Source organism: Piliocolobus tephrosceles, chromosome 10 (genome assembly GCF_002776525.5).
Source record: "Piliocolobus tephrosceles isolate RC106 chromosome 10, ASM277652v3, whole genome shotgun sequence".
NCBI lineage: Eukaryota > Metazoa > Chordata > Mammalia > Primates > Cercopithecidae > Piliocolobus > Piliocolobus tephrosceles.
Window position 1 is genome coordinate 45,591,292 of NC_045443.1, and position 11,307 is coordinate 45,602,598.

The 11,307-nt window shown below is 37.4% G+C and overlaps 1 protein-coding gene across 1 annotated transcript; it reads left to right on the forward strand.

Moving 5' to 3' along the window:
- Positions 1-8,310: 8,310 nt before the first annotated feature.
- Positions 8,311-9,049, forward strand: ANP32D (acidic nuclear phosphoprotein 32 family member D; the record flags this gene model as incomplete). The annotated part of the gene is given in 4 exon segments (XM_031936337.1): positions 8,311-8,720; positions 8,722-8,780; positions 8,783-8,924; positions 8,926-9,049. Coding segments are annotated over 4 exon segments (735 nt in total), but the record flags the coding sequence as incomplete, so codon positions are not given.
- Positions 9,050-11,307: the final 2,258 nt, after the last annotated feature.

Sequence of the window (11,307 nt, forward strand, 5' to 3'; positions counted from 1 at the left end):
ATTCAATCCTGTTTCATGTTTAAAACTCTCAACAAACTAGGTATTAAAGGAACATACCTCAAAATAATAAGAGCCATCTATAACAAACCCACAGCTAACATCATACTAAATAGCCAAAAGCTAGAAGCATTCCCCTTAAAAACTGGCACAAGGATACCCTCTCTCACCACTCCTATTCAACATAGTACTGGAAGTCCTAACAAGAGCAGTCAGGCAAGAGAAAGAAATAAAGGGCATCCAAATAGGTAGAGAGGAAGTCAAACGATCTTTGTTTGCAGATGACATAATCCTAAATCCTATATTTAGAAAACCCTATAGTCTCGGGCCAAAAGCTCTTTCATCTGATAATTTCAGCAACATTTCAGAATACAAAATCAATGTGCAAAAATCAGTAGCATTTCTATACACCAATAACAGTCAACCTGAAAGCCAAAAGACGAACACAATCCCATTTACAATTGCCACAAAAAGAATAAAATACCTAGGAATACAGCTAACCAGGGAAGTGAAAGATCTCTACAATGTGTTACAAAATACTGCTCAAAGAAATAGAGATGACACAAACGAATGGAAAAACACTCCATGCTCATGGATAGGAAGAATCAATATTGCTAAAATGGCCATACTGCCCAAAGTAATTTACAGATTTGTTGCTATTCCTATTAAACTTCCAACGACATTCTTCACAGAATAGAAAAAAATGGTTTTAAAATTTATGTGGAACCAAAAAAGAGCCCATATAGCCAGGGCAATCCAAAGCAAAAAGAATAAAGTTGGAGGCATCACATTACCCAATTTCAAACTATACTACAGGGATATAATAACCAAAGCAACTTGGTACTGGTACAAAAACAGACACATAGACCAATGGAACAGAATAGAGAACTCAAAACTAAGGCCACACACCTACAACTATCTGATCTTCAACAAAGCTGGCAAAAACAAGCAATGAGGAAAAGACTCCCTATTCAGTAATGGTGCTGAGATAACTGGCTAGTCATATGCAGAAGATTGAAACTGAACCCCTTCCTTACATATACAAAAATTACCTCAAGATGTATTAAAGACTTAAATGTAAAATTCAAAACTATAAAAGCCTTGTATTATAACCTACACAATACCATTCTGGACATAGGAACCAGGCAACGATTTCATGACAAAAATGCCAAAAGTAATTGCAATCAGAGCAAAAATTGACAAATGGGATCTAATTAAACTAAAGAGCTTCTGCACAGCAAAAGAAACTATCAACAGAGTAAACAGACTATTGACAGAATGGGAGAAAATATTTGCAAACTATGCATCTGACAAACATCTAATGCAGCATCTATAAGGAACTTAAACAAATTTACAAGAAAACAAACAATCCCATTAAAAAGTAGGCAAGGGACATGAACAGACATGTCTCAAAAGAAGACATACATGCAGTCAAGAATTACATGAAAAAAAGCTCAACATCACTGATCATTACAGAAATGTGAATAAAAACCACAATGAGATACCACCTCACACCAGACAGAATGACTATTATTAAAAAGTCAAAAAATAACTGATGCTGGCAAGGTTGCAGAGAAAAAGGAATGCTTATCCACTATTGGTGGGAGTGTAAATTCATTCAACCACTGTGGAAGATGGTGTGGAGATTACTCAAAGACCTAAAAACAGAAATACCATTCAACCTAGCAATCTCATTACTGGGTATATAACCAAAGGAATATAAATTGTTCTAGTGTAAAGGCATATGCATGCATACGTTCATTGCATCACTATTCAAAATAACAAAGACATGAGATCAACCTAAACACCCATCATTGATAGACTGGATAAAGAAAATGTGGTACATACACACCATGGAATACTATGCAGTCATAAAAAAAGAATGAGATCATGTCCTTTGCAGTAACATAAATGCAACTGGAAGCCATTATCCTTAGCAAACTAACACAGGAACAGAAAACCAAATTCCACATGTTCTCACTTACAAGTGGGAGCCAAATGGTGAGAACACATGCACACATAGAAGGAAACACCACATACTGGGGCCTAACAGAGGGTGAAGGGTGGGAGGAGCGAGAGGATCAGGGAAAATAATTAATGGGTACTAGGCTTAATACCTGAGTGATGAAACAATCTGTACAGCAAACCTCCCATGACACAAGTTTATCTATATAACAGACCTACACATGTATCCCTGAACTTAAAAGTTACATTTTAAAAAGAGCTAGAGATATACATTAATTCACAGAAGAGCTCAATATTAAAATGGTAAGCTGTCAGTGCCCCCCAATTTGATTTATAGTTTCATTACAATTGTAATCAAAATCCCAGCAGGTCTTTATGTAGAAAATGACAAGAAGATTCTAAAATTCCCAGAGAAATGTAAATAATCTAGAATAGCCAATACAATTTGAAACAGAACAAAGCCAAAGGTCTTACACTGCCTGACTTCAAGACATTATAAAGCTATAACAACTAAGACAATGCAGTATTGATATAAAGACAGAAAAATAGACAAATAGAACAGATAGAAAATCTAGAAATAGACTCATGAATATATGGTCCGTTGTTTTTCAACAAAAGTACATAGGCAGTGGGGGAGAAGAGATTGTCTTTTAAAAAATGTGCTGGAATAATTGAATATCAACAAGGGAGAACTTCTTTGATATGTTTCACACCACTCCAAAAGTTAATTCAAAATGAATCATAGAACTAAAGGTAAAGTCTAAAAAATTTGAAATTATAAAACTTCTAGAAGAAAACCTTAGAAAAATACTTTGTGACCTTGGGATAGGCAAAGATTTCTGAAAAGAAAAAATTGATACATTGAGCTTTATCAAAATTAAAGATTTTCCTCTTCCTAAAAAACATACTGGCAGAAACAATTACAATTTACATATATGATTAAGGAATTGAACGCAGAATAAACAAACACCCAAAACTTAATCTATTATTATAAAACAAGAAACCCAATTATAAAATGGGTAAAATATTTGTTCAGACATTTCATCAAAGATGTATGGATTGCAACTGGGCGCAGTGGCTCATGCCTGTAATCCCAACACTTTGGGAGGCCGAGGCGGATGGATCAACTGAGGTTGGGAGTTCGAGACCATCCTGGCCCACATGGTGAAACCCAGCTCTACTCAAAATACAAAAATTATCTGGGCATGGTGGTAAGAAGGCTGAGGCAGGAGAATCGCTTGAACCAGAGAGGCGAAGGTTGCAGTGAGCCGAGATCGAGCCATTGCACTCCAATCTAGGCAACAAGAGCGAAATACTGCCTCAAAAACAAAATATATACATGGTTTACAAATGAAAAGATGCTTAACACAATTAGTTATTAGGGAAATGCAAATTAAAACTATGAGACAACATTACACACCTATTAGGATATTTAAAATTAGAAATAATGGCCATACCAAATTCTGGTAAAAATATAGAGCAACTTGAAATCTCATACACTGATAGTAGGAATGTAAAATGGTACTGCAACTTTGGAAAACAGTTTGATAGTTTATTAATTTTTTAAATATACAACCCCTATCATATGTCCCAGCCATTCCATTCCTATTTACCCAAAAGAAACAAAGTATATGTCCATACAAAATTTGTGAATGGATGTTCATAGCCACTTTATTTGTAATAGCCCCAAACTGAACATAACCAAACTGCCCATCAACAGGTAAGTGGAAAAACAAATGGTAGTATATCTACATGTAGTGATGTGAATGGTACCCCTCCCCAACAGATGTTCACTCAGAACCTATAAATGTGACTTTATTTGCGAAAATGATCTTTGCAAATATAACTAAGGATATCAAGATAAGATCATCCTAGATTAGGATAGGACCTAAGTCTAATGACAAGAGTCTTTAGAAGAGAAGGGAAAGACACATCAGAAGAGAAGGTGATGGAAAGACAGAGGCAGAGACTGAAATGAGGCATTTACAAGCAAAGGAACTACACGGATTGTCTTCAGCCACTAAAAGCTAAAAGAGAGGCTTGGAACCATTCTCCCTGAAAGCCTTTAGAAGAAACCAACCCTGTTGACACCTTGATTTCAGACTTCTGGCCTCCAGAACTGTGAGGGAATACATTTTTGCTGTTAAAGCCACCAATTTTGTGGTAATTTGTTATGGCAGCCCTATGAAATGAATACACCACATGATGGAATACTACTCAGCAGTGAAAATGAATGGCATGAATGCTGTACATAATAAAAGGAATCTCAAAATAATTATTCTAAATGAAAGAACCCATACCGTAAAAAGTACACACTGTATAATTTTATTTAAATAAAATTCTAGAGAATGTATAATGTTCTATTAATACAATAAGAGAAAGTATATCCATGGTTGCTTCAGGATGGGAGGGTCAGAATGGCAGAGAGGGCTAAGATGACAGATTACCAAAGGGTCTAAGGAAATTTTGAATTCATGGATATCTTCATTATCTTGTTTTTGTTGATAATTTCATGGGTGTACATACGTGCCCAAACTTATCAAGTATGTGTCGTTTATTGTATGTCAATTATACCTCAATAAAGTTCTTGAAAATATAGTCTAAATTTAACTCTTTGTGTTGGGGGGCCGTGTAACAACTTAGCTATTTTAGATGATATCATGGCAGCAGAGGGGTGCCTTTCCTCTGCAGGATGCCCTAGTATCCTCATCACTGGCCTGGATAATAATGCGATGGCTTCCCACCCACAGGAAATATCACTATGTAGTGTTCGTTGGCTCATTTATTCTACATACATTTGAGTTCCTTCTATTTTTCAAATGTAGTTCTTGATACTGTAAATACAATCAATAATGATTAAGACAAAAGCCCTCATGAAGCTTACATTCCATTAGATGAAACAGACAAACAAAATTATTAGATATTTATAATGTCAAGTGGGGATTTAAAAAATACAAATCAGAGTAAAGGGCATGTGGTGGTAGCTGCTGCTTTAGAGAGGGGATATAAAAGGATCTCTCTGAGGATATGTCATTTGAGTGAGGGAGCCAAAACCTTGAGACAGAAGTGCACATCTGGCACACCTGAGGGAAAGGAAGCCAGTGTGACTAAAGCAGAATGGACTGGTGGAGTGGGCAGTAATGATGTCCAGGAGTAAGCCTGGACATGGAAGTCCATGTGTGTTTTGTCCTAAGCATGATGCAGAGGGAAAGCAGGGTTTTGAGGAAGGCTGTGATGTGAACTGTATGTGTTTTATGTATTTGTTTGTTTGTTTATTTATTTTATAAGAGACATATTTTATGTATAAAGATACAGATGGAGTGAAAGTACAAGGACCAGAAAAGATACGCAAACACTAACTACAACAATAAAGCTGTTGTGGTTATATTAATATCAAAGTAGTCACTTTTTTTTCAACTTTTATTTTAGATACAGGGGGTACATGTGCAGGTTTGTTACATGGGTATATTGCATTCAGATAGTGAGCTTAATACCCAATAGGTAGTTTTCCAGTACACAATCCCTTCTGTCTTTTCCCACACTAGTAGTCCCCAACGTCTGTCCTTCCCATGTTTATGTTCATGAGTGCCCAATGTTTCGCTCCCACAGGTAAAAACATGCAGTATTTGGTTTTCTGTTCCTGCATTAATTTCCTTAGGATTATGGTCTCCATCTCCATTCATGTTGCTGCAAAGGACATGACTTTATTCATTTTTATGGCTACATGCAATTCCATGATGTATACGTACCACAGTTTCTTTATCCAGTCTGCCATTGATGAGCACCTAGGTTGATTCCACGTCTTTACTATTCTGAATAGTGCAGCAATGAACACATGCATGCATGTTTCTTTTTGGTAGAATGATTTATTTTCCTTTGGGTAGACACCCAGTAATGGAACTGCTGGATCAAATGGTATTTCTGTTTTAAGTTCTTTGAGAAATCTCCAAACTGCTTTCCACAGTGGCTGAACTAATTTACATTCCCACCAACAATGTAGAAGTGTTCTCTTTTCTCCACAGCCTCACCAGCATCTGTTATTTTTTAACTTTTTGTTAATAGCCATTCTGACTGGTGTGAGATGGTATCTCATTGTGGTTTTGATCTGCATTTCTCTGATGAGCATTTTTTCCTGTGTTTACTTGTGTGTGTTCTTTCAAGAAGTGTCTGTTCATGTCCTTTGCCCATATTTCATGGGGTAGCTTTTTGCTTGTTCATTTAAGTTCCTTATAGAGTCCTGATATTAGACCTTTGTCAGATGCCTAGTTTGCAAATATTTTCTCCTTTTCTGTACGTAGTCTGTTTACTGATTATTTCTTTGGCTGTGCAGAATCTCTTTAATTTAAGTAGGTCCCACTGGTCCATTTCTTTTGTTTTTGTTGCAATTGCTTTTGGGGACTTAGCCAAAAATTCTTTGCCAAGGTTGATGTCAACAAAGGCATCTACTAAGTTTTCTTCTAGAATTTGTTTTCATTTTTTATATTTATTTATTCTTTTTTAATTTTTTAAAATGTTGTGGGTGCATATTAGATATATATACTTATGGCATACATGAGATGTTTTGATACAGGTATGCAATGTGAAATAAGCACATCATGGATAATGGGGTATCCATCCCCACAAGCATTTATCTTTTAAATTACAAATAATGCAATTACAGTCTTTAAATTATTTTAAAATGTACAATTAAGTTATTTTTATTATAGTCACCCTGTTGTGCTATCAAATAGTAGGTCTTATTCATTCTTTTTATTTTTTGTACCCATTAATCATCCTCATCTCCCCCAACAGCCCCCACTACATTTCCCAGCCTCTCCTCCATAAGTTCTGATGTTTTGATTTTTAGATACCACAAATAAGTGAGAAAATGCAATGTTTGTCTTTCTGTGCCTGGCTTATTTCACTTAACATAATAATATCCAGTTCAATTCACGTTGTTGCAAATGACTGAATCTCATTACTTTTATGGCTAAATGGTACTCCATTGTGTATATGTACCACATTTTCTTTATCCATCCATCTGTTGATGTATAATTAGATTGCTTCCAAATCTTAGTAAACAGTGCTGGAACCAACATAGGAATGTAGATATCTCTTCTATATACTGATTCCTTTTTTTGGGGTATATTTTCTAGAATTTTTATAGGTTGAAGTCTTGCATTTAAAACTTTAATCCATCTTCAGTTAGTTTTTGTATATGGTGAAAGGTAAGGGTCTGGTTTCGTTCTTCTGCGTATGGTTAGCCAGCACCATTTATTGACTAGAGAGTCCTTTCCCGATTGCTTGTTTTTGTTGGTCTTGTCAAAGATCAGATGGTTTTAAGTGTAAGGCTTTATTTCAGAATTTTCTATTCTGTTCCATTTGTCTATGTGTCTGTTTTTGTGCTGATACCATGCTGTTTTAGTTACTATAGCTTTATAGTATAGTTTGAAGTCAGGTAGTGTGATGTCTCTGGTTTTGCTCTTTTTGCTTGGGTTACTTTTGCTATTCAGGCTATTTTTTGGTTCCATATGAATTCAGAGTAGTTTTTTTGTAATTCTGTGAAGGATGACATCGGTAATTTGATAGAAATAGTGTTGAATCTGTAAGTTGCTTTGGGGAATATGGCCATTTTAATAATATTGATCTTACAATTCATGAACATGGGATTTTTTCCACTTATTTGTGCATCTCTGGTTTCTTTGAGCAGTGGTCTGTAGTTCTCCTTGTAGAAATCTTTCACCTCTCCTTGGTTAGCTGTATTCCTAGGTATTTCATTTTCTTTGTGGCTATTGCGAATGGGGTTGTGTTCTTAATTTAACTCTCAGCTTGAATACTAATGGTGTATAGAAATGCCACTAGTTTTGTATATTGATTTTGTATCCTGAAACCTTACTAAAACTGTTTATCAGTTCTAGGAACCTTTTGTCAGAGTCTTTAGGGTTTTCTGCATTTTAAAATGAGCATTCTGGCTGCTTCAGGAAGATAAGAATGAGCTAGTTAGGAGGCTTTGGCAATAGTCCTTGAGATATATAGTATGGCGTGGCCTAGAGATGATGACAAGTGATCAGATTTAGGAAACGCTGTAAAGGTACGGTCAATACATCTATCTGATGTAAAATAGAAAAAGAAAGGAAGTAGTCATTATTCTAAGGTTTTGGAGCAACTGGATGAATGATAGCACAATTTAATGTGATGGGAGATAATAGATTTTGGGGGTGGGTGGAATTAAGAATTTACTTTTGGAGAACCGAGCAGAGCTGGTTGAGCTTTCAGACGTGCGGTCATGGGTTCGGTGTTTAATGATTGAGTTCTGCCGGCGCGGGAGCCTCTGCAGAGAGCAAGCGCGAGAGATGGAGATAGATAAGCAAACGGATTCATTTAGAGCTGCGGAACAGTACGCCCACTGATGTGAAAGAACTTGTCCTGGACAACAGTCGGTCGAATGAAGGCAAATTGGAAGGCCTCACAGATGAATCTGAAGAACTGGAATTCTTAAGTACAATCAACGTAGGCCTCACCTCAATGGCAAACTTACCACAGTTAAACAAACTTAAGAAGCTTGAACTAAGCAGTAACAGAGTCTCAGGGGGCCTAGAAGTATTGGCAGAAAAGTGCCCAAACCTCATGCATCTAAATTTAAGTGGCAACAAAATTAAAGACCTCAGCACAATAGAGCCCCTGAAAAAGTTAGAAAACTTCAAGAGCTTAGACCTTTTCAATTGCGAGGTAACCAACCTGAATGACTACTGAGAAAAGGTGTTCAAGCTCCTCCTGCAATTCATATCTCGACGGCTATGACCCGGACGACAAGGAGGCCTCTAACTCGGATGCTGAGGGCTAGTGGAGTGCCTGGATGATGAGGAGGAGGATGAGGATGAGGAGGAGTATGATGAAGATGCTCAGGTAATGGAAGACTAGGAGGACAAGGAGGAGGAGGAGGAGGGTGAGGAGGAGGAAGGTGAAGAGGAGGATGTGAGTGGAGGAGAAGGATGAAGGTTATAACAATGGAGAGGTAGATGACGAGGAAGATGAAGAAGAGCTTGGTGAAGAAGAGGGTCAGAAGCGAAAACGAGAAACTGAAGATGAGGGAGAAGATGATGACTAAGTGGAATAACCTATTTTGAAAAATTTCCATTGTGATTTGACTGTTTTTACCCATATCCCCTCCCCCGCTCCAATCCTGCCCCCTGAGACTTATTTTTTTCTGATTGTAACTTTGCTGTGGAAACTAGAGAGGAAAAGCGTACTGGGGGTAGTGGGGAGAGGAAGGGTGGAAGGGGGTGGAATAAAATACCATTTTTACTGCCACTCTTTATTTTTTCCCCCTACTTTCTCTTTGTGTCTGGTTTTTGTCCCTGTAAATGCAATAGCTAAGTACACACTAAGCATTTGTTCCTGGCTCTCAAAGAAGATGGTTTGGAGTTCTCTTACATTTCCTGGTATTTCCCAAGTCTCTTGGGTTGGGTGGAAGGCCGTGGCTGGTCTCTGTTTGGTTACTCAACACCCAGGAGGGGCTGAGCACCAGCCATATCTTTTGCTTTGATTCACATGATACCTGCTTTTCTCCGGCCTGCTAGAGGCATCCAACACCCTGGTTTGTAAATAGCGACCTAAAGGCGTATTTTGGCACTGGTTTGGCGACATTCCCCATCTCTAATCCATTTTCCCCCTTCACAGATGATGATGGGCTTCGCTCTACAAAGAGGACTCAGATGTTACTCTTGAGAGCTTAAGAGCCAGACAGCTGAAAACGGCAGGCTTGTGAGTTGCAAGGAAAATGGATTTGGTAATAATTAAAAGAGAAGAAACAAACCCTCAAACTTCAACTTCTTTAAAAGAAAAAAAAAAAACTGTCCTATCTTGTTCTGTAAAATATTAGAACGCTTTGTTTTACAAAAATGGCGAGAGAATTCTTCCACATGTACTTCTGCACTTAGAACATTTTTACAGACCTAAGTGCTGGAGATGTTGCTACACGTCAGCTGGGCTTTTTTTTTTTTTTTTTTTTTTTTTTCATACACCCTAGCACGGAAAAACTGACGCAAAATTTTATTTTCTTACCTAGTGGAAATCTGAAATGACTGCAAATTCCTAGTGAATGTACAGGTTTGCTTTCGTGTCCCTCTCTGGTTGCTTTGTAAGTGATGTATAATTTGTGAACCCATGTTTCATCTGTATAAAAGAACATCTGTACCAGTTTTTCTCCTGCCCCTCAGATGAGCCAAACTTTGAGTTTTATGTCTGTTTGTCATTGACACATCTCAATAAATTTTTTCACACAATTTTTTGAGGGATGGCTTCTTTAAGTCCAACAGGCTACTGATCTTTTCAAGATGCATTCCAGATGAACTGCTAGGTGAGGGGGAAGCTTCATTTTTGTTACCTGATAGAATAGCTTTTCTTTCATTATCTATATATATAATGTGATACTAAGTTTGGATACTTTTGGTTTTAAAGCAAGACTCAGTGGTATATCTTCATTAAAAGCTTCATTTTAAAAAGCTGTAAAGTTACTAAAAACACAAATACCCAATCAATCAAGTTGGGCCAACCTTGGAACCTTGTTTTGAATATCTTTCATTGTTTTGTTTGTTGTATTGTAAAAAGAATGTATGGTTGAAACTCAGGAATGTGTAAAATGAATTATTTCACACACACAAAAATTGCTTTTAAGAAGTGTCTGTTCATGTCCTTTGGTTTTTTCTTGTTTATTTGTTTAAGTTCCTTATAGATTCTGGATATTAGTCCTTTGTATCCTCTATAGTGTGAATCAAGGCCAACCACCTAAAATCAAGCTTCCCTTGGTCTAGGGTGGAAAAGAGGGCTAGAATCTGCTGCTTGAGGCTAAATATGAGACCCAGGTGATGGTATTCATGAAGTCAGAAAAGAAGGAGGGTTTACTGTGAACTTATGGATCAGGAAAGCTTCATAAAGGAATCAGAACTTGGCTTGAGCCTTTGAACTTGCAGCAGATGTTTTGAGATAAGAGTTTGTAGAAATTTGGGAATGGGCGTGGTGATTCATGCCTGTAATCCCAGCTCTTTGGGAGGCCAAGGCAGGCAGATCACCTGAGGTTGGGAGTTCGAGATCAGCCTGACCAACATGGAGAAACCCCATCTCTACTAAAAAGACAAACAATTAGCTGGGCATGCTGGTGCATGCGTGTAATCCCATCTATTTGGGAAACTGAGGCAGGAGAATCGCTTGAACCCTGCAGGCGGCGGTTGCGGTAAGCCCGGATTGCGCCACTGCACTCCAGCCTGGGCAACAATAGCGAAACTAAAAGTTTGTAGAAATTTGGGAAGAGAAAGTGAAAAATAACTTATAAATTTCTAAGCTGCCTATCTTATGAAAGTGCTCGGA